This window comes from Pelophylax lessonae (genome assembly GCF_965119305.1).
Source record: "Pelophylax lessonae genome assembly, chromosome: 5".
NCBI classification, from domain to species: Eukaryota; Metazoa; Chordata; class Amphibia; order Anura; family Ranidae; genus Pelophylax; species Pelophylax lessonae.
The window spans coordinates 388,298,649-388,323,391 of record NC_138772.1 but is presented as its reverse complement, the minus strand read 5'-3'; the positions used below and the strand labels follow the sequence as shown (position 1 = coordinate 388,323,391).

Here is a 24,743-nt window from a genome sequence, read left to right as displayed (position 1 = left end):
GTCCTGGATGATGATTGGTCCAGGCTGGAGACTGGACCAATCACAGCCAGGATATCATGAAGGTGGGGTGGCTCAGCGCTATTTGCTGCGCCCAGGTTACGCCCCCAGAAGGCAGCCAATCGGCGCCTCTTCTGGGTCATAAACCCCACCCCCCCCATATCCACCAGGCCGAGCGCATAGGCCTGCGAACCCAATTTTTTTTTTTTCAAAACTTTATTATTTTTTTGTCATTTTTTTTCTCTTTTTTTTTTAGGGGGAGCGGCGCTCCGGCGCCCCCTATGCACGGGCCGCCACTAGTCAAGAGTATAATGACAACAGATGAAGAATAGTGTCTGCAAAGAGACAGTCAAGGAAGAAGCAGAGCTAAACATATATTTTATATCTCACTGTCAGACTGGACCTTTTATACTGAAAGCCTAGGTCAGGGATCCTGTTGCAGAACTACACATCCCATGAGGCATTGTAAAACTCTGACATTCACAGACATGATGGGAATTGTAGTTCCTAAACAACTGGAGGGACATATTTTGAAGACCCTTGGCCTAGGTCTTTATTCCTGAGACCTTCACACATGAGAAACATTTACAACAGCAATACACTACACAAAATATGAGTTCACCTTACCTTTTCACCCAGGAACTGTGCAGGTAATTGCCAATAAAATATATCTGATAAAAAGTGTTGCCGTATTAATGATCCATCTAGTAATATGTCTACAGCCTCAGAGAACACACCATCTGTAGTTCCATTCATATCATTCAGAGAAACTACACGGAGCAAAGACTGGTCTGGAACCAAGGTGATCTAAAATATAAGACATTTAAAATGTAACAAGTACCCATTAATCAGATAAAAAATACACTAATTATATCGAACAATTAAAGTCCAAAGCATTGTAAGCAAACTCTTTGTCGTATTTAAGTTAGTGATATGTGCAATGGCTTTGTAAAATGCAATTTTTACAGTTTCATGTGACCTGTATGATAAATTTCAGGTTTTCACTGCTCAGAAGAGCTAAGAGCTACTTAACTGATCATAATATTGTCTACATAATAATGTAGTCTACATATAATTTTGAATTGAAAAACTATTCTCTTATCAGAAAATTAACAAATTCTAAAAGGTGGTCGCATTTATAACAGGTGTTTATAAATGAAAACGTATGAAGTTACTAGTTCTAATAAATAAAGGGTAAAAGAAATATGGGAATCAAAGCAAGGAAATAAAACTTAAAAGTGGCTGTAAACCTCAGACATGAAAAATGAACAGAGCACATCCCTCTATAATGTGTATTTGTCTCAATTAAAAGCACTGAATGTCCTTTCTGTCTGATGATTTGTTCCTCTGCTATTAGCATGAATCACTTCTGACAATTTTTCCTGACACCAAGAGAAAACTGGGGACAGGGGAGGGACTTCCAGCAGATGCAGCCTCTGTCCCTGTGAGCTGTGTGACGTGGTGTATGTCTCCTCCCTCTAATTAGCTCTCCTCACTAAGCTCTACAGAATGTGACTTGAGTTCTCCACCCTCCCCCCCCCTTTTTTTTTTTTAAGTCTCAGACAAGCTTATAATTTCATCACTTTGAATGGCTGTAGAGAAGAAAAGACTGTAGATAAACAGGTACAACCTATGTAGGTGGATTTGTTTCATCTCTGTGCAACACCGGAGGATAGTCCATTCAATGAGTGTATGTAAGGGTTCACAACCACTTTAAATATTCGCCAAAGCGAGTAAAATAATACATCATTAGCCATAATGTACAGCGGGTATTGACATTAAACAGGCAATATGCTAATTTCACAAAGATTTAAAAGAAGGATAAAGATATTTATTTTAGCCATGTGAAAATTTACATTTTCAAATTTAATTAGACTTAGCGGCAAAAATCTGTCAGGTTTTTTTTTTTTTTTTCATGTGGCCCCTTTTCCTTTTTAAGCTTTGGGAACTGAGCTTATTTTATTTTACCATTCATTTTAATTTTAGGTGTAACAATGTAATGACATTTTAGATTGGTAAGGCTTTTATTAATTCTAGCCATTTGTGCCAGATGACAATAGGAGGTAAAATGTCCTTCCAAATATTGTTTTGCTAAACTACTAACACTCTTTTAGTCCATTAGTCCAGAGATCTGATGTGACTTCTAACAGTATGAAATCAAAATTATTTAGAATATTGAAGAGTTTAATATGCAGTTTACAAGATGGATAATGTCAGTTCAACAAAATCAATTCTTAATTACAGGTACTGTATGATGTTTTTCCAGTAACTTCTGTGACAAAAAAAAAAAAAAAAAAAAAAAAAACGATATGAACTTGCATACCCATATCGACCTTGCATTTCCAAGAGGTGGTATAAACATACAGTCGTTAAGAATTCAACACTTTCTCGAAATAAATTTATATAAAAGCTGTTGGTATTTGAAATCTATTCGAGCAGGTAAAAACAAGCCTTGCTTCATTTATGAACTTGAAAATTAACAATTTAGAATGCTTGATAATACAGTAGCAGAAGTATAGTGATTTACAGCTCAGTTAATTTAGAAATATAAAATGGATTTTACAGCCTGTAGTTCTGGATGGATCCTCAATATCTCTCTGCTTGGATTTCACTTATAAGAACAAATCATATATTTAGAAAACTTCTTGAAAGAAAGCACAGCCTATAATGCTATTAGAAATTCACCAATACTAGAAAGACCCTTGTGGCCTAGAGACTCCCAATTACATGGAAGCATAAAGCATATAAAATCCTCTTTTTTAGATATGTGGCTGGGACCTCTCCACTTTGGGATTTGAGATTTATTTTTAAACCAAATGAACCAATATCTACTTTTGCTATTTCACAATGCATATGGAATATCTAAAAAGGCAAAATTGATTTTTTTTAAATCAAAGACTATACCCAGTTCACACCTATTTGAGTTAATGCACAGCTTCTCTAAGTATTTTCTGATGGTGTTTTTTCATAATTTCAGCCCTAACCTTCATCTCTTATATTTGTTCTCATCCCTACTCCCAACAATCTGATAAAAGATTTACTACCACCAAGGGACTAGTGCCAGAATGGTATACACATCTTTTAAAATAACTGGAGAAATATTCCCTTAAAAAAACTAGGTATAAAGGGGGAATGACTGACTGTACAAGCGATCACCCAGATCTTGTTTTCCTATTTACTGAAACTTACCCAACTATTTATTCTTCATAGCTTATGCCATACCCAAAAAAACTATTACACTGTGAGCTTGAGATTAATGTAGCCAATCCAACAGCCTTTATTACTCCTCTAATTGTATTACCATGTCTTTGTTTCTTTTTTTTGTCATTAATAGGTTTTTATAAAGAGTTTCTAAAGCATACAGATAATGAACAAAGTCAAGAGTATAAGGGACACAAAGACAAATGGCCCGTACACACGATCCGAAAATCGGGCGAAAAATAACGCTTGTGAAAAGATCAGACGATAATCTGATCGTTAGTACACAGCTTACGAGAGGTGATCACGACAGTTCGCCCGATATTATCCGGTCGTGCAAGCATAAAAATTTTAAACGTATTATAACACATCGTACGATAATCATATTATCAGTATGTTGTTCGTCCAAAAAAATGGTGAGCAGTAAACAGCGCATGAGCAGTAGACATCATTTCCCCTCACACGCTACAGCGTGGTTACGCATACCGGAAGCTTTTGAATCATCGTCCGAGAAAATTCGTATCGTAAGTAACCTCTCCTGTTTGCGAATATAATTGAGAGTTCCTAGCAACCAAAAAAAAAACGGACGAAACGTCGTCCAATTTTCGTGTCGTATGTACTGGGCAAAAGTCTACAACAAACCAGCGATTTACAACATAGTTGTTGTAAATCGCTGGTTTGAGAGCAAGATAACGGCATCTTATGTTAACAATATAGGAAATTTCAAGTAGTGGTCTGAGAAGTCATGTGGATTTAAGTACACCAGGTCTGATTGAATTTGTGTATGGAACAAGTTCTAACGGCTATTTCATAGTTGTGGTCGAGATTTACCAGAACTATGGGCTCGGAGGGATTAGGTGCTTGTTTGAACCTACAAAGTCTGGTGAGAAGTATTATAGCGGATATAGGGATAAGTAGAATAATGTTGCAAAATTTGTGGGGAAGCGTTCTATACCCTGGTGGAGTAAAGCCAGGGCTGAGTCAGGTTTGTAAGTATTCCTGTAACTTGTGATATTAATTGGAAGACTTTATTCCAATAACTGGTTAATCCCTTGCATGACATGTCTTTATTTCTATATAGTGTTTGGTGCACTGTCTCAGTGCACCCCTTTGTTTTCCTGCTACATATCTCTTTGAACTGCAATAACATCACATGATATAAAAGCAATTGGACTGTAAAAAGTCAAAGTCCATACATGTTTGCATTGGTTTGACATTAAATACAACAATCAGTTTAACTTTCACATATTGTAACCACATCCAAGCTTTTGCCTCGTACACACGATTAGATAATCGGACGACTTATCGTTCGCATTTTGTTGCAGGATACTAGAATCAAATTCAACAATGCGTACTAAACGTATGATTTTTTTCGTACGATTCTGGAAAAGCTTCCTGGTTGCGTAGCTATGTATCGGATAGTGCAAAACAAAACAATGACAGAAAGGCTTTTTCTGGGTTATTTTCTTGTTTCTGATCATGAGTGGTCTTTGTCTATCGATTTTTAGCGAACGCATACTGTACTGATTAAACAATTGTCGTTCACTAGGCTATTGTATGACAAAAGTTTTCGTGTTTGTTCCTTTGGATTTTGTTGGATGAAATGTCGTGATCGGCTGACGAAAGCTGTGTACTAACGATCAGATTATTGTGCTTTCAATTCAAAAGCGATTTTTTTCATACAATTATCTGATCGTGTGTACAAGTCATCAGTCTTGTGCTTGATATATAGATCTGGTATTGAAATATTTGTTGATCATTAACTTCTATTATACATATTATACATACAAAAAGCAACTGATATGGATTACTTCAGAGACCAACTGATAAAACATAGTATATTCTCTTATAATTTGCAGTGCTAAAAAGTAGCAAGAATTAAAAGGCATGTTTTAATTAGAGATCGACCGATTATCGGCAAAGCCTATATATCGAGGGCCAATCTGCACTTTCCCCGATATATCAGAATCGGCCACCAAGGTGACCGATATTGCCGATACTTCAGGAAAGTGCTTGTACCGGAGTGACGGCTGCAGCTAGAGGCATCACCCTGGTACCGGCGTCCATAGCCGATGGTCGGCTGTCTTGTAATGACAACCGATGTGGCTGAGAAACTGCTCGGCTGTCATTACAAGGAGAGGGATGGGATTTCCCCCCCATCCAGCCACCTTCCGTGGCTCGTCTGGATCTCCCATCCCACCGGAAGACCCGGGCAACCATCCTGCACGGCCGCCAAAGAGAAGACCCGATCAAAGCCGCATTCGGCTCTGATCGGGTCTCCATGTAAAAACCCGGAAGTGATGCCATGACATCACTTCCGGGTACTCGGCGTCAAATTCAAACAAATTACAGCATTCAAAACAGCCAAACTTGGCGTTTTGAATGCTTTTAAGTGCAGAGGAGGGGTTTGGGGTATTTTAGACCCCCAGATCCCTCCACTAGAGTACCTGTAAAAAAAAAAAAATGTTTTTTTAATGTAGAAACATATCGGCCAATATCGGCCAATACCCATATGCGATTACCAAAATATTGGTATCGGTATCGGCAATAAAAAACTATATCGGTTGATCACTAGTTTTAATATGTACATCTTGCCTCCTCTATTTGACCAGATGGATAAAACATACTGTATAGAATGTTACTTACAGGAATGCGTACAAAGTCCTCAACTTCTGCACATAGCTGGGACACTCCAGAACAGAAACATGGAGAACAACCAATAGGGTTTTCAGCATGAAGGGCAAAGGTTCCACCTTTACATTCATTGCAATAACTACCGATCACATTGGCCTGAAAAACCAAACACATGAAAAGGACAATATTTAAGTTACAATATTAATAACAAATGTAACTGCTACAAATAGGTAAGGATTTCAGGAGACCTCATTTCCAAACAGGAATGGGCGAAAATGCTAAATAGCTTACATTCAAACTGTATACAACCTAACACAGAAATACTGCTATGCAGGATAAGGCAAAACAGAACAATGGGAATAAGGTTCAATGAATCAAAGAAATATTTAAAAAATGATTATAATGAGTAAAAATATAATTATTTAAAAAAATATTATCATGGGTAAAAATCTGTCAAGATGTGCAAAAATATTCATCATATTATTATATATTATTATATGAAACAATATAATACATGGCAGAAAAAAGGATGAAGATATGTTTTCACAGTAGCCACAGTCTGAGTAGACAAGTATTATCAACCTGTAAGAGGTAAGTAATTGCAATGACAGAGGGTCATACGAAGTGAAGTATGAGTATCAGTCCAGTATCTGGAGTAACGGGCTGCCCGTTCCAGCACAAGATGACAGACATCCATACTTTTGATACTCCAGATACTGGACTGATACTCATACTTCACTTCGTATGACCCTCTGTCATTGCAATTACTTCACTTCGTATGACCCTCTGTCATTGCAATTACTTCACTTCGTATGACCCTCTGTCATTGCAATTACTTACCTCTTACAGGTTGATAATATCTGTTTACACAAACCAGCAAGGCTTCCTCTGGAGAGGTCCTTGTTGAGCAATCTTGGATCATTGTGGCACCCCTGGGGCCTATAATGCAGCTACTATCCCTTATTTTCTCCTATATTTGCCCTTGATGGGTTATATTGGAACTGGGCATTCCCCCTTCATCGGTAACTCTTACCGTTTTTAACGACAGATCATTCCACTCTCCCATGAGGACTCCGAGGGCACATTGAGTGTTTGGAACTTTGGTTGACCCCTGAAGAAGGGTATGTAACCCGAAACGCGTAGGGTCATTTTCCGGTTCACTCCACCATGTGCACCTGAGTGTCTTCAACGTTGATTGGTAGGGCTGAAACAACTAATCGACTAAATCGATAATAATCGATAATTACAATCGTTGTCAACGATTGTCATTATCGATTAGTTGCTCCGTCGATTAGTTGTGCTGCTTTGTGAAGTTTCCCCGGCCTATCAGCAAGCTGTCTGCTCTGTGAAGCCGACGGCTGCATTCACTGTCTCTCTCTCTCACAGCTCTGCACTTCCATGACTTCCCCCCTCCTCCCTCCTCCCCCCCTCCCTCCTCCTTTCCTCTCTGCCTTTCCTCTCCGCCCTCTTGCTGATATCAGTGAGGGAGTGAGTCATATCAAGGCAGAAAAGAGGACAGAAGCAGCAGAACGTGAGTGCCGAGATTAGAGCTACAGTGTCCTGTGACTGTCCATGCACTGTCCCGCCAAAAAATATAATAAAAGCTTCTCCAGATAAAAGTTAATATTCCTTATAAAGTGCAATATTATAATAGAAAATTAAGTGATTAAAAACGTCCATATAGCACATAAAGGGGGTCTTTCTATGCTCCCTATTTCATATCTCTGGCTGACAGGGACGTTTTTATTCACTTATTTTTCTATTATAATATTGCACCTTATAAGGAATATTAACTCTTTTTCTAGATAAGCATTTATTATATTATTTACAGTATATAGGAGCTTAATTAAGAAAAAAAAAAAAAAAAGTTTTGGTTTAAGGCTCGGTTCACATTTGTGCGATGCGGGAAGGCTGCGAATATGCAGCGTGTTCCCGCATCGCATCCGCACAAGAGGCAGTTCACACTGCCATATGCGATACGCAGGGGGTGTCAATTAAATGTTAACGACACCCCCAGTTTGATCGCATATCGCAGTGCGATCTGACAGTTTGCACAGAATCGGATCGTACAACTGTGAACCACTGTGCGGTGCGATCCAATCCTGAGGCGGCTCAAAAAATGCCTCATGTGCGAGTTTGCTGCGGATGCACTGCGAATTCAGCCATACAAAGTGTATGGCTGAACTCGCATCCGCACATGAGATCGCATGTAATTTAGGAGCAGTGCGCTCCAAATTACATGCGATCTCGCAAACCGCACAAGTGTGAACCGGCACTAAGTGCTGGTTCACACTACTGCAGGTGCGCTGATTCGCACTGCACCCGCACAAAAGTCGCACATGACCCTTTTTTTCAGCCGCAGCAGGATCGGATCGCACAGTGGTTCACACTTGTGCGATCCGATCCTGTGCGAATTGTCAGATCGCACTGCAATATGCGATCAAACTGGGGGTGTAGTTAACATTTAATTGACACCCCCTGCGTATCGCATATGGCAGTGTAAACTGCCTCTTGTGCAGATGCGATGCGGGAACAGGCTGTGAATACGCAGCCTTCCAGCATCGCACAAGTGTGAACCGGCACTTACACTCTGTTTGCTCATTATTATTTTAAATAAATGAAAAAAAAGGCATATTGAGTTTTTTTATTATTTTATCCGATTAACCGATTAATCGAAAAAATAATCGGCAACTAATCAATTATTAAAATAATCGTTAGTTGCAGCCCTAGTGATTGGTATATGATCTGTCATTGCATGCAATTTTAACCAGCCTCTTCGTTTAATTTACAAGTGTAACATATAGTTTATTGTATGTCTTTTTGTGTAATAAAGTTTATTATATTTTACTCTGATGTTAGTGTCTAGTGGCATTTATAGTCCCACTCCATTGGGGATTTTCTTGTTTACATACCAATTGGGATGATGGCCACTAGCACTAGGTACTAGGTGCTGGGATTACATTTTTCTTGGCTGACAGATGATCACGTGGTAAGGGGGTGGGACCGTCCCCTTACTCCGATCTGTGATCAGGTGACTCTCATGGACCCGCCGATCACAGAGCAAACCGGGCCACTCTGCAGGGAGAGAGCAGGCAGCTCATGCATGGGAGGACGTCAATGTACGCCCTCCCGGCTATTTAGGTCCGTGCTGTAGCCATCTTTCGGCTATAGCGCGGGCGGCAACAAGTTAAATAAACATTTTTCTAGTGGATACAGTGAGCTGAATAAATTAATATATTGTTTTGTGTATGAGAAGTTTGAGCTAAATCTGTTTTTTTATTCTCAGTAATTGTGTTATGTCCTTAACTGATCGCTCCCATCTCATTCACACTAAACTTTGAGCTTTTTTCAAAGTGATATTTTGTAATACTATTCAGCGTAGTATCTTGAGGGTGATTAAAATTTAGAGTGCAACACCTGTCATTAACCAGTTCCAGACCGTCTGCCATATATATACTGCCGCAGGGCGACCTGGCTGCGCAAAATTATGTACATGTACCTGATTTTGTGCATGGGATCTCAGGAGTGCACATGCGCCGCCGGAGCGCTGCTCCCACTGTGATTGGACACAGCAGGAGCCAATCAACGGGTCCAGCGGCCATCCGCTGATCGTACGATGGAATGACAAAACGGCGGTCTGCCTATGTAAACAAGGCAGATCACTGTTCTGTCAGAGAGGAAAAGAGAGATCTTCTGTTTCAGCTAAGCTAAATCACAGATCTCTCTTAACCCCTTCCCTGCCAGTGCCATTTATACAGTAACAGTGCATTTTTTTTTTAGCACTGATCACTGTATTGGTGTCACTGGTCCTCAAAAGTGTCACATAGTGTCAGATTTGTCTGCCGCATTGTCGGAGTCCCGCTAAAAATTACTGATCGCCGCCGTTACTAGTAAAAACAAAACAAAGAAAAAGGCCATAAATGTATCCCATAGTTTCTAGACGCTATAACTTTTGTGCAAACCTACACCCATTGGGATTTTTTTTTTTAAAAATATGGAGCAGAATACATATTGACCTAAATTAATGAAAAAAACTAGATCTTTTACATTTTAATTTTTTTATTGGGAATGTTTTATAGCAAAAAGTAAAAAAAATATTGTTTTTTTTTTTTTTTTCTAAAGTGTGGCTCTTTTTTTGTTTATAGCACAAAAAATAAAAACCGCAGAGGTGATGAAATACCACCAAAATAAAGCTGTAATTGTCTGAAAAAAAAAGAATATCAATTTTATTTGGGTACAGCATCGCACAGCCACACAATCGTCAGTTAAAACAACGCAGTGCCGTATCGCAAAAAACGGCCTGGTCATTAAGGGGGTAAAACCTTTCGGAGCTGAAGTGGTTAAAGCAGATCTTACAGTGAAATGCATTTGTATTAGACTGTTAATTGGATCAGGGCACCATCCATGTAAAAATCACAATTTATTTAAGGGAAAAACTGCTAGGAAAATGTTAGAGTATATAATTACCTTACCCTCATCTAATAAGCAGACCTTGCAATTTTCTGCAAGGTCCATTTAAAACAAACAAAAAAAAAAACGTACTGAAAAAGTCACAGGCATAAAATACAGGCACATAGTCTGACAGTAATCTTTAAACATGTCCCAGGACTCCAAAACTGTGGGGTTGTCTAATCTATAAGCTTTGACACTTGCTGATAGTGCTAAAGACCAGGCCACCTTTCTATTGCTTCATTACTATAATGTGTGCTATTACTAACCGATAAAAAGAAGCAGGAGAAGGGCGATAGGGCTGACTGCATTTCGCTCAGTGTGCTCCATAGTTATGGATGTCCCAGGGCATATAGGTTCTTGCACTTGCACTTTTATTTATGTCTGGTGTACAATAAACAGGAAAGCCTGGCCATTGACAAACCCCCAGACTACTGAACAAGCGGGAACAACACTAATAACGTCATCTCTCTATTCCCTGCCTAGCAAACATCTACCCTGTCTGGTATCACAGTCTTATGTTACATTGAGAGAGCAGAGAGTGTGCTCTGATCTAAACTTGTTATCACTTAAAAACAGTACCAGCAGAGAGTACAATCAACATTTAATGTTATAGTTATTAGAGTGTTAATCAGAAACAGCTGGCTTACTTTTACCAATAAATACACTATATGCATAGAAGCAAAACATTAGGAAAAATATCTCTTATTAGATACTACAAACTAGATTAAATGGTGTATCTAGGTTTTCATATTTGCAAAAGTGTATATTGTAAATACACCGCTAGGTGGCAGTATCTGAGCAACATAAAAGAATGCAATACTAACATTCACCTGAACTATAGATCCTCGATATTCAATCTGCAGAATAAGAAGTGTACATTTACCTTACAAGCACAGTTACCAGTTCCTTCTTCACAGCTACACATCTTCTGTTCATCATCACACCAAGCTGACTGGGTTCCTTTTACATCACAGTCACAGGAGATGCAGCTGGGGTAATTTCTGTATCCAAATAAACAAGTATTGCAAGTCTGACCAGCAAACTCCTTCCTGCACGGACACTGGCCAGTAGTGAGGTCACACTGGAGACTAGAAGACCCATCTGTACTGCAGTTGCATTCCTAAAATGAAACATATCAATGTGCTACACTTAATAGGGTTTGTATAATATATATATATCAATTTTGGGCATTTATAAATTCATTTTTAACACATTTATAGAAGGAACAGAAACATATTGATAAAGTAGAGAATGTGAATTTCACCAGACATTCACTGTGAATCAATTACTGTCATTTAAAACATGTGCACCTGGAAGATTCCCCTGCAGTGACTGTTGGGTGAATGGATTATTTTTACTATCTTTTCTCACAGAGTTATAATGCATTTTACTTACACTGAGGGATAAAACATATATGGACTCCATATATATCTGATCTCCGAGCATCTTGCAGTAGCTCACTTCAACCAAACACTGTTGGCTTGTACATTCTCGTTAAAAAACATACATTAAAGGGGAATTCCAGTCAAAAATGACATTTTTCCTATTAATAGTATGTTAAATATCTTTATCTTTGATATTATTCATTTTTGGCTAGCTGCTTGTGTAGCTTAGAAAGTCTTATCTAAGCTGGACAAACAACTTCTTCTTGTTCTTCACTGACAACTCTATTTCCTGTTATATGAAATTTTCATGGTGCCTTTTACTTCCTGAAAATGTTGTCCTTCTCTCTTGCCCAGGCATGCCTACTATTCATTACAACCGCCCCTGTCCTGCCCAGCCCCACCCAGCCCCACCCCCCATCCCTCCACTCCTTAGTCAGACAGAGAACGATATCCTCCTGTCTTCAAAGCCTCGTTTTGGCTAACAGCTTCCTGAGAGAGAGACACACTTCTTACAAATGATGATGTCACTTCCTAAAATGAATTATTCAAGTTGGAACATGCCCAGCAGCTGGGGAGTAATGGCACACCCAGCTGCTGTAAAAGGCCAAGGTAGCTGAGGAAATAAAATCACGTGACCGGAGCACTTTTGAACAAATATAAGGTACAAAGAGAGCTTTTTAATTTATTTGCACAATACAGAATAGAAAAGATCATTACATGTCAATAATGATTTCTACTGTGCTTGCCTGTAGTATTCCTTTAAACACCACACTTGCAGATGGCAAGCGATGAAAAATAACAAATTATAAGAATAGAACTCCCAGAGCTGGCCCTCCAATTTTCATTCTCAGTGGTGAAGGGAATTTCAGGACATGAAGACAGTTTTAGGTACTTACATTAGCTGCAATAACCTATTTTTAATTTGTTACAGTTAACAGTAAAGGTGGCTTCAACATTGACTAATAGGATGGTACAAAGTAGTAGTCACTTTGATAGTATAGTTTAGAGAAGCTTTTTTCAACCAGTGTGCCCAGACACTCTGAGGTGCCTTGAGGTTTCTTTAGGGGTGCCTTGGCAAAATGGCTAAAAATTGCCCAAAAATATTTTTTTTTAAAAAAAAGGTTTTCATTCTGCACACTTATAACCTTCTAACTGCTGGCATCCTAGCAACCATTGGCATGATCAGTTGATAAGGAGGATGTCAGTCGCCTGCATAGCATCCTTGTCTAACCCTCCCCTGCCCCTCACATTGGCTGAATGATAGAGATCACATTGGAATACTGGTCAGTACCAATTTACAAAAGTGTATTTGCTTTGGAAAAATTAATCACCTCTAATGTTGGGTGCCCTACTTGGACTTGTGGCTGTTGCTGCATTATGTAAGACTATTATAATAGTTTTTACGTTTCAAAATGGGGCACCTCAAGATTGTCCATAATTTTTAAAGGGTGCCTTGGCAGAAAAAAAGGTTGAGAAACACTGGTTTAGAGCAGGGAATGAGGGCTAATTTACCGTCCTTCGGGATTTATGGGGGCCAGACTGTAGCCAGTGGGAGTACAAAATGCCCCATCATTGGTTTTAGTGGGAGGAATAGTCCCCCATTGCTGGTGTCATTGGAAGGAATAGTGCCCAATATTTGGTGTCAGTTGGAGGAATAGTGCCCCATCGCTGGTGTCATTGGGAGGAATAGTGCCCAATATTTGGTGTCAGTTGGAGGAATAGTGCCCCATCGCTGGTGTCATTGGGAGGAATAGTGCCCAATATTTGGTGTCAGTTGGAGGAATAGTGCCCCATCGCTGGTGTCATTGGGAGGAATAGTGCCCAATATTTGGTGTCAGTTGGAAGAATAGTGGCCCATTGTTGGTGTCATTGGGAGAATAAGTGCCCAATATTTGGTTTCATTTGGAGTAATAGTGCCCTATAGCTGGTGTCCGTGGGAGGAATAGTGCCCAATATTTGGTGTCAGTTGGAGGAATAGTGCACCATTGCTGGTGTCATTGGGAGGAATAGTGCACAATCTTTGGTGTCAGTTGGAGGAATAGTGCCCTATTACTGGTGTCATTGGGAGGAATAGTGCCCAATATTTGGTGTCAGTTGGAGGAATAGTGCCCCATCGCTGGTGTCATTGGGAGGAATAGTGCCCAATATTTGGTGTCAGTTGGAGGAATAGTGCGGGAGGAATAGTGCCCAATATTTGGTTTCAGTTGGAGGAATAGTGCCCCATCGCTGGTGTCGTTGGGAGGAATAGTGCCCAATATTTGGTGTCAGTTGGAGGAATAGTGCGGGAGGAATAGTGCCCAATATTTGGTTTCAGTTGGAGGAATAGTGCCCCATCGCTGGTGTCGTTGGGAGGAATAGTGCCCAATATTTGGTGTCATTTGGAGGAATAGTGCCCCAAGGGCTGAATAAAGGTAAGAAAAGGGCTGCACTATATTAAACAGTATAGATTAGGTGGGTGGCGATCGGTTTGAAACCTTATTTAACAGCAACTGGAGGAAATTGTAAAGCCTCGGCTAGTTAACTGAAGGATATGGTTTAGATAGGTAGAAGGATTTCAACTGGAGGGTCAATAATTAGGTAGCCTGGTTTGATACAATTGTGTGTATCAAAAACTTTGTACTATTCACTGTTGTGTTTCAGTAGTGTGGTTTTTAATGAATACACAACTTTCTTAATAGCTATTTTATGCCTCCCTGCATTTCAGCTATATTGTGCTTTTTGTAAGTCCATTTCATACCAGACATCCAAGCTCCGGATCATGGCCCCAGTAGTTGGCATCGCAGAATTCGCACTTTGGTCCATGTGTGTGAGGGGGACAGATACACTCTCCGGTCCGTGAGTTGCAGTTATTCTGTGTATGTTCACAGTCACAAGCTGAGGATAAACAACATACAGATCTGATCATCAAGAACGACAGTTATAAAGAATAAATGGATACCAGTCCCCTTGTATATAAATGACAGCATCTATTCTGGGGACTGAAGCAATATTTCTTCAAATACATCTTATCAATTCACTGAAAAGTAGTGAAATGTTTATTGATCTTTCTGTTACGGTTAAGCTTTTTTATTATACAACCTTAATACCATTATATAAAACATATAAAGCATCACCATGAGATTCATTTGAGATGGAGGAGATGTAGAATACAAATGAGACACATAAGAAAAAAAAAAGAACAGGTGTATATATGAGACAACAGAATGTAACTATGAATATGTCTTAACGGATGGGCCACTGGAGAAGCTGAAAATCACTGTGGTAATTAGTGCTACTACAGTGATAGTCACAATCTTCTAGGGCCACTGGAGAAACTGTAAATCACTGTGGTAATTAGTGCTACTACAGTGATAGTCACAATATTCTAGGTCCTCTTGGAGTTCTCTGTGAGTGTCTTCCCCTATGCACACAGAACTCATGGGGTTGCTCACTTGGCACCGCCACCATTCATAGAAAGCGTTGTATTTTATCAATAAATACAATGTGTTCTCTGATTGGACAAGAAGTAGAGGAAAGGCTGAGACATCATGATCTCCCCCTCATCCAATCAAAGGACATCTTGTATTAATTGAAACAAAAATACAAAGCTCTATGAATGACGGCAGTGCCATGTGAGCAAACTCTTATGGTAAGTGTGTGCAGAAGGAAAGCCACTCGCACAGGACTCAAACGGTTCACAGCTGTAGTAGCAGCAACTACTACAATGATTCCCCAGCTTCCCCAGCAACCCTTCAGGTCTGAGATATGCATTATTTACACTGTGCCAAGCTGGGCCAATGCACATTTGCAATACAGATCATTCCTAAGTTCAGTTTTAAATATTTCTTATTTAAAACAGTTTCAAGGATCTATTTTTGTCTGAATTTAGCTGCATACAGTCAGAGAACTGTGCTGGCTGGCAGGTGAATTATGATCAAACCATAGATGGAGATATTAACAAAGGAAAGGTTTGGGAAAAGTAAATCTATTCTAGTTTCTAAAAGGTTTGAAAAAAAGAATTAATGCTGCAGAGGAACACTAGGGGGCAATGCAGGACCTCTCCAAATGACTTCCAGGGCAGCTTTGTTTCTGTAATGCAAACTTTCGCATGGTGCAATACATTTCTATCACATAACAAAGAGTAGTAATATATATATATAGGCTATATATATATATATATATATATATATATATAAAAAGGAAGAGTGGTAAAAAAAACTATATATATATATATATATATATAGTAATATATTTATTTATATAAATTTATATAAATAAATATTTATATAAATTTATTTATATATCTAGTTTTTTTTTTTTAACACTCTTCTTTTTTTAATGTGATAGAAATATATTGCAACATGTATGTATATATATATATATATTGCTACTATAATCTGGTGTTCTTTTTGTGATAATGAATTAGTGATTAGGGGCTTATTCCCTAAAATAGAAAAATATTTGTAAAAAGTAATACCATATATCAACTAATATGCAATTCTTAATATTTTACTAACTGTAGTAGACTACTGTCCATTACATACTACCAAGAGTCAAATTCAGCTTTGTTTTAGAAGTCTACCAATTTATTGCCTATTTAAAATCCCCCCTTACTACCCCTCAGAAGCACTGTCTGTGTAATACTGTCTTGGCATGCTTAAAACTGTACTGAGTTTGACTGATATAAGAAAGCACTTTAATTGGATAAAAACTCTATTGAAACAAGAAATGCAATTCTGCTAAAAGCAAATCCCTTTCTGAGCTAGTAATTTCAATCATAACATTTAAAGAAAAGCTCCATCAAGATTTGATCTTTGGGTTTGGGGAGAAAAACATAAAACATGGACTACATTACCACTGTGGCTGCGATCCAGTTTCTGTAGTTGGGCTCCCAGCGTTTGCTCTTAGTCCCGGCACACTTCCAGCCCCTGACTGTCACTTTGCTATGTCCTGTGTGTCAGGAATTCCCAGGAGATCTCTGTAAAGCCAACTAATCCAGTATGCAGGCTGCAGAGCGATGTTCAGGAATAGGAAATGTGCAGAGACCCATGAGCAGAAATGTACCAAAGAAGATCTCTGGATCATAGCCACCCAGGTTAAAAAAAGCTTAACACTTACTTGCTCAGTTCCAATCAGATCATTATGGGGCTAGTCTTTAAAATCTAAGTGGGTCAGTTTAAAACTTACGTGTACAGCCACCATCCTGATATCCATAAAATCCATGGGCACAGATGTCACATTTAAGTCCTGCCACTCCATTAACACATGGGCACTGACCGGCATCATCACACACTCCGGAAACTGACCCTGATAAGCTACAGTTACAAGGCGAACAGCCAAAGCCAGATGTCAAGCCATAGAACCCAGGCTGTGAATAAAAACATAGAATCAAATTTTATAGAGATCAAAGAAAGAAAATCAGTTCTCAACTGTTTAATATTAAAATATTCACTGTTTTTTTCCACCTAGAACAGATGAATAATTAGAAGTCAAAAGCAGAGTACAAATACATCATATATAACTTACACACTATGCTGTATGGATGAGTATTTTGTACACCATGATACAACTAATAATGTGTAATTGAAGTTATTAGCATTTTTTGACATATTGGGGAAGAATAAAACTCCTGTTTGGCTGCTATTGCTATCTATGTCCTTATTGGGAAGACTCACCATCACTTCCTGTCCTGAAGACCATCATTACCAGGGGAAAAGTGAAGATAAATCTCTAGAATTTAACAGTTGTCAGCAAAACAGGACTGGACAGGAAATCTCCCAATGGGGATAAACACTATATTGTCAAAAGTATTGGGACGCCTGCCTTTACACACACATGAACTTTAATAGCATCCCAGTCTTAGTCCGTAGAGTTCAATATTGAGTTGGACCACCCTTTACAGCTATAACAGCTTCACCTCTTCTGGGAAGGCTGTCCACAAGGTTTAGGAGTGTCTATGGGAATGTTTGACCATTCTTCCAGAAGTGCATTTGCGAGGACAGGCACTGATGTTGGACGAGAGGGCCTTGCTCACTGTCTTCACTCTAAACCATCCCAAAGCAGGGCTGGACTGGCCTGCCGGGATAGCGGGAAATTTCCCAGCAGGCCGGATGCCCTGGGGCTGCTATCGGCTATGAGCTGCTGTCAGATGTTTTTTTTTTTTTTTCTTACAAGAGCAGTGGGGCCGGGTGCCGCCCACTCCATTAGAACTGGTGTCTGGTGTAGTCATATGCATGGAGTGCAGCCACGCCTCTTTTTGTCAGCTGGCTGAGTCGGGGCTTTCACAGAAAGAGCTCCAGTACAGGTGGGCGGAGCTAGAAGAGGTTACACAGACAGAAGTCCCGATCATTGCTTCCTGCCCAGCACAGCACATTCTAACTCTCCCTGAGTGAAGATTTGAGAGGACAGATGGCAGCCTTCATCTTCTCCCCTGTGACTGCGAGTCCTGACCTTCTCTGCCTTCTACCCTGTACTATGCTGTGTGTAAACCTGCCCTGCACGCACCTTACATTGGTACACAACACACACACACACACTTTCTTGAATAGGTTAGGGATATACTGGGACATCTGAGGTGATTTATAGATGTATTCCACACACACATCTTTTATAATAAGTTATAGTATGTATATGGAATATATCTATGTATCACCTCAGAAGTCCAGGTATATTCCTAACCTATTAGAAAATCGAAGTATAAACAGCAATGAATGTAATTCCATAACAGAGCCAAACTCCAGGAAAGTATAAAAAAAAACTCCACCTTACAGTGTAGGTGTGGGGAGAGGGAGGGGGAGGGGGAGGGGGAGAAACGCCTCTTTTACATTATTCCATGTTGCAGCCAGCTCCAGTGCTCTCTTCATCAACACAAAGTCCTGACATCATCACATACAATGCAGGGACATTAACCCTGTATAGGATGATTGGGAGGCAGGAGTGTGACCACAGCCAGTACTCTATATAGAAGCTAAAGGTGACAAGTTACAGCACTGGAGGAAGCTACAGGAGCAAGGAATAAGATAAAGCTGGCTACACATAGATTGAGATTTGTCTAGTTCAGCAGGGAACAGCTGAATTTCAATCTGAATGTAGCTCCCCCAGTATTCAGGGTGTAACATGTTCTAGTTGCTCCCCCTCTCCTCCTCAGGCGCCTGTACCATGTCCGCAACCTCTGACCATCTCCTGTACCATGTCCGCAACCTCTGACCATCTCCTGTACCATGTCTGCAACCTCTGACCATCTCCTGTACCATGTCCACAGCCCATGACATCTCCTGTACCATGTCTGCAGCCCATGACATCTCCTGTACCATGTCTGCAGCCCATGACCTCTCCTGTACCATGTCTTCAGCCCATGACATCTCCTGTACCATGTCTTCAGCCCATGACATCTCCTGTACCATGTCTTCAGCCCATGACATCTCCTGTACCATGTCTGCAGCCCATGACATCTCCTGTACCATGTCCGCAGCCCATGACCTCTCCTGTACCGTGTCCACAGCCCATAACATTTCCTGTACCGTGCCTGCAACCTCTGACCATCTCCTGTATCCTGTCCGTGGTCTTTGACATCTCCTGTACTGTGTCCGCAGCCTCTGACTAGCTCCTGTAACATGTCTGTAGCTTCTGACCAGCTCCTGTAACATTTCTGTAGCCTCTGACAAGCTCCTCTAACATGTCCGCAGCCTCTGACAAGCTCCTGTAACATGTCCCCAGGCTCTGACCATCTCTTAACATAGAAACATAGAAACATAGAATGTGTCGGCAGATAAGAACCATTTGGCCCATCTAGTCTGCCCAATATATCTGAATCCTATGAATAGTCCCTGGCCCTATATGAAGGATAGCCTTATGCCTATCCCATGCATGCTTAAACTCCTTCACTGTATTTGCAGCTACCACTTCTGCAGGAAGGTTATTCCATGCATCCACTACTCTCTCAGTAAAGTAATACTTCCTCATATTACTTTTAAACCTTTGCCCCTCTAATTTAAAACTGTGTCCTCTTGTGGTAGTTTTTCTTCTTTTAAATATGCTCTCCTCCTTTACCGAGTTGATTCCCTTTATGTATTTAAAAGTTTCTATCATATCCCCTCTGTCTCTTCTTTCTTGCAAGCTATACATGTTAAGGTCCTTTAACCTTTCCTGGTAAGTTTTTTCCTGCAATCCATGTACTAGTTTAGTAGCTCTTCTCTGAACTCTCTCTAGAGTATCTATATCCTTCTGGAGATATGTCTGCAGTCTCTGAGAGGGAGCCTGGAAAGAAGTTTGTTCCTATATTTATAAAGCCCTATGTGCTTTCATGTCTGTCTTATCTATATATAATACACTCTTCAAATGTGCTTTAAAACTAATGGTTTTCCCTATTATGAACAAGAAAATAATGGCATTATGCTGTTGGGCCGGTATAATAGTGCTATGGGGCTGGTATGAAATTATTTCCAGGGCTGAATTTTATTCCCAGTCCGGCCCTGTCCCAAAGGTATTCTTTCAGGTCAGGATTCTGTGCAGGCCAGTGAAGTTTCTCCACTCCAAACTCGCTCATCCATGTCTTTATGGATCTTTCTTTGTGCACTGGCCCAAATCATTTGGTGGAGGGGGGATTGTGGTGTGGGGCTGTTTTTCAGGGGTTGGGCTTGGCCCTTAGTTCCAATGAAAGGAACTCTTAAGGCATCAGCATACAAAGACATTTTGGACAATTTCATGCTCCCAGCTTTCTGGGAACAGTTTGAGGATGGCCCCTTCCTGTTCCAACATGACTGCGCACCAGTGCACAAAGAAAGGTCCATAAAGACATGGATGAGTGAGTTTGGGGTGGAGGAACTTGACTGGCCTGCACAGAGCCCTGACCTCAACAAGACAGAACACCTTTGGGATGAATTAGAGTGGAAACTTCGAACCAGGCCTTCTCTCCAACATCATTGCTTGACCTCACAAATGCGCTTCTGGAAGAATGGTCAAACATTCCCATAGACACACTCCTAAACCTTTTGGACAGGCTTCCCAGAAGAGTTGAAGCTGTCATAGCTGCAAAGGGTGGACCAACTCAATATTGAACCCTACAGACTAAAACTGGGATGCCATTAAAGCACCTGTGTGTGTAAAGGCAGGTGTCCCAATACTTTTGACAATATAGTGTATGTGAATTTGCCCCTGCCTCTTGCTTGGTATCATGTCTCCTGAGACATAAAGCATGGGGAACATGAGGGCACATACAGCATTAAAATTCCCCTAAGGTTGGGTTCTCACATATGCGAATTGGATGCGAGTTTCCCCACATCCGACTCGCATGACTCGCATGACAGGAGAGTGTGACCAGCTCTCAATGGAGCGGGTTCACACAGCTCTGGGGCGGCCGCGGTCCATATTTGGAAAGGGTCCTGTGCATCTTTGGTTTCGATTCTGGTGTGAATCCAGGAAAAAATTCAGACCTGATTTGCACCTGAATCGGTGAACCAGGATGCACTGGACCCCCTGCTGTGAACTGCAGCCGCAGCATGTGTGAACCCGGCCTCAGTGCTACTGCTATTAAATAGAGTTCCATCTACCAGCTGCTTAGTAATTTTTGGCCTTGTTTAAACAGGTGCACTGGGGGTACACAGCCCCAAACATGGACAGTGTGCATTCAGGGACCCATACCTGCACGTACCCACATGTGCTGTATCTTTACAGCCATTGCATTCCAATTGACATAAATGGGACTGCCTACATGAGGATGCACAGAACACCTGTGCATAACCATGCGGGTAAATGTGGCCCTCGCACAAGGGTACACTTAGCTACACCTGTGTGAACAAGGCCTATATATAACATTCAAACACAATGTTAAATACCTGTCTAAAATAAAAATATTTATTTAGGGTCAAACAAAATATTTTTTTTTTTATTATTTAAATTTTATATAAAAACAAATCTCAAAAACTAAACTTTGTTGTACCTACCAGAACTCCAACAATGTGAGTTTCATCACTGGTGCTTCATTTCGCCCAGTCTTACTCAGGGTTTTATCATTTTGATTGGTTGTCCTAGAATGCCATAACTCCAGCGCATGCTTAAGGGAGTTATATCATCCCAGTACCAAGGCATACATTCCAAAGAAACATTGCTGATGTAGCACCCTACAAGGCATGTGCTAGGTAAAGTTTAATGGGCCTTGGCTGCCTAACAGCAGGGCCCACATCAGGCCCAATGCCTGGAAATCCTGATACACTGGCATACAGGTAAGACACTTTTATTGCAGTGAAGACATACAGGTTGATTTACTAAAAGTGCAAGATCTGGTGCAGCTCTGCATGGTAGCCAATCAGCTTCTAACTTCAGCTTATTCAATTAAGCTTGGATAAAATAAACTGGAAGCTGATTGCTTTCTATGTAGATCTGCACCAGATTTTGCACTCTCCCGTTTTAGTAAATCAACCATACAGAGTCTGTTCTTCAGTAACAGCTTTCTACCAGCTTCCACAGTTACACAGTTCCAGTGTGTAAAGTGTATATAAAATTACAAATACTCATATACAGGTCTACCAAACTCAAAAAATAAAAACATTTTTAATTTAAACTTTGTATAGTCCTGAACATAACCAAAACAGTAAGAAAACAAATAAAAAAAAGTGGACAATCCCTTTAAATCTCTAAGGCATGCTTCATCTCTCACCTCACACTGATCACATTTTTCTCCAAGGACATGTGGTTTACAGTCACATAAGCCAGTATTGTGGTGGCAAGTTGAAGAGATAGAGCTATTTGGGTGACATTCACATGCTTAGAAAAGAAAAAAAAATTCCAGTGTTAAAGAATATGTTACCCCAACATTTCATATTCCTGATATGTGTCTGCTGTACTGTACCATGTACTTGTGTAAAAAAAAAGTATCCTGTTCTCTTTGTAATTCTTCCTTTGTGTGAAATAACTGGTGATCCTGCCAGTTCCCCTGCTTTCCTATTTCAAACTGATCACGCTAGGCAGAGCACATCCAAACCCATTGTGGTCAGTGGTCAGGCTGGGAGAACAGCTTGCCTGTCATCCAAAGACCAGACCTGTGCTGACATGCCCCCTACAAGAGCTCTTCACTGGGAAGATCAATGTATTGCTCCTTCTCTGCCTCCTGCTGACACACCCCCCTTACAGTCTCCACCCATAGCTCTTCAAGCCACTTATGCAGCTGAGAACAGAGATCATGTGATCACTTATAGGAAAAAAAAAAAAAAAAAATATATATATATATATATATATACACTGTATCTATATCTGATCTAGGTTACTACCAGCATTTGGGTCAAGGTCAGGGTCAAACTTCAGGGTCAGTATATTTTGGGCATGATTTTTTTTTTTTAATTAGCATCAGTGTGTTTTAGGTAGGACAAAAAAAAGCTAAATGCACACCATTGCTTTTAGGCTGTACTACGGGTACAAGCAACAAATACCATACACATTTGTGGTATCACTGGGATTGTCAGGAGCAGGAGAATTTATTATGGGTTGTTCTTTGGTTGTAGCTTATGGTAGTAGCAGAAAATATACAGCTACATTTAAAAAAAAAAAATGTTTTGTTTTTTTTTTACTATTTTGGGCCAGTTTCCTATGATAAACTATAAAAAAAAAAAGTTAAATAAATAAAAATTAAAGCTATCCATAACCATTTACTACCAAACGAAAGCCCAATTTTTCCTGGAAAAAAAAAACAAGATATAATCCACCTGGATGCACAAGGTAGTTGTGATGATATGTACAGTTTTACTAATACATGTCAAAGTTGCAAAATTGTGCTTAGGCATTAAGATTTGTTTTACCCTTAGGCGTGAAGGGGTTAAACCGAATCAGTAAGGATTCACATGTATTTTAAAAACACCATTAAATAAATACTACCTTTCTTCCCCTACAACTGGACATTATTACCAGTCATGCTGGAAATACTCATCGCCTCATAAACAGATATAAAATATAAGTTATGGCAGTCATAAACTAGTAGTAAAATTGGCAGAGATCTGATAAAGCTTTTCAGCAGTAATAAAGTGACTGGTCAGTTCTATTGTTGTTACTGTATATTCTCCTATATATCTTTTAATCGTAGCCCCGATTATTGTTATTTTTATCTTTTATCATGGCCTGATTTAGTGTTAGGCACTTTCGTTTTTTCCCTTTAACTGGCAGAGGTAGAGAGGCAACCTTTCCTTGTTTGCTCATTTACCGCACATTTTTGCTATCGTTTGAAACACAGTCAACTTATACACAGGGCCGTCTTTATTCTTGATTGGACCCTGGGCAAAAATTTTCTTGGGCCCTCTTGAATCCACTTATCAACTATTTGAGGGCTCAAGGGGCAGCTGCTTTGGGCCCCACAACAATGACTAGACCCGGGGCAGCTGCCCCTTTTGCCCTGTGTTAAAGACAGCCCTGCTTATACACACCTAATTACACAAATTCACATTGTTCTAAACCTGGGAATTGCTATAGACACCTACAGGCTGTGTGCTTATAGGCTACAGTTCATTTAACCCTGTGTATAATGTACATTATACAACCTGAGCTATGTGAAGTTAAGGGCTGCTCCAGGTCTGTTGAAGCATAAGTAGGGAAACTTGTTAATGTCCTGCATTGTCTCTTTTTGCCAGGTCCAACACATCAAAGAATATTTTTTTATATTATTGTTTTACAAGCACTGGAAATCTTTTTTTTTTTTAAACCTGACATTGATTAAAGTGTAGCAACTCAAAAAGTTTTTCTAGGAAAAAAACCTGAACAGCCAGAGAGAGAGAGGGCAACATTTCTCAGGGCACAGCATGGTGTCATTGTTGTCATGGATGCTATCTTAGCTCAGTTTAATTACATTCACTAATATGCAACTAATGCACATGATTAAAGAAATAATGTGGCAGCTTGGCATCCCTCTGTATAGTGCTGTGTGACATGGAAAGAACATTCCACTGTTTGGGGAACAACATCACTAACTTGTCAAACCAAGCTTGGCCTTGGCTTGGCAACTTGGCCAAGCTTCAAAAATCAGATAAAAGTAATACAGAATTTTATAAAATAAAATTAATTACAGCACCTCTGCATTCCTTTAGTAAGCAATCCAAAAATGAGCAACCACATCACATC

General features: G+C 39.9%; 1 protein-coding gene across 1 annotated transcript in view; it reads right to left on the bottom strand.

Moving 5' to 3' along the window:
* Positions 1–24,743, bottom strand: part of LAMA1 (laminin subunit alpha 1) — a 256,439-nt gene that overhangs the window by 114,311 nt on the left and 117,385 nt on the right. Inside the window, exons 20-25 of the mRNA XM_082258773.1 lie at positions 22,300–22,406; positions 16,833–17,013; positions 14,404–14,540; positions 11,165–11,401; positions 5,842–5,985; positions 625–804 (exon numbers count right to left, since the gene is read on the bottom strand). Coding sequence (XP_082114899.1) covers positions 625–804; positions 5,842–5,985; positions 11,165–11,401; positions 14,404–14,540; positions 16,833–17,013; positions 22,300–22,406 — 986 coding nt within the window. The remainder of the gene's footprint in view (positions 1–624; positions 805–5,841; positions 5,986–11,164; positions 11,402–14,403; positions 14,541–16,832; positions 17,014–22,299; positions 22,407–24,743) is intronic.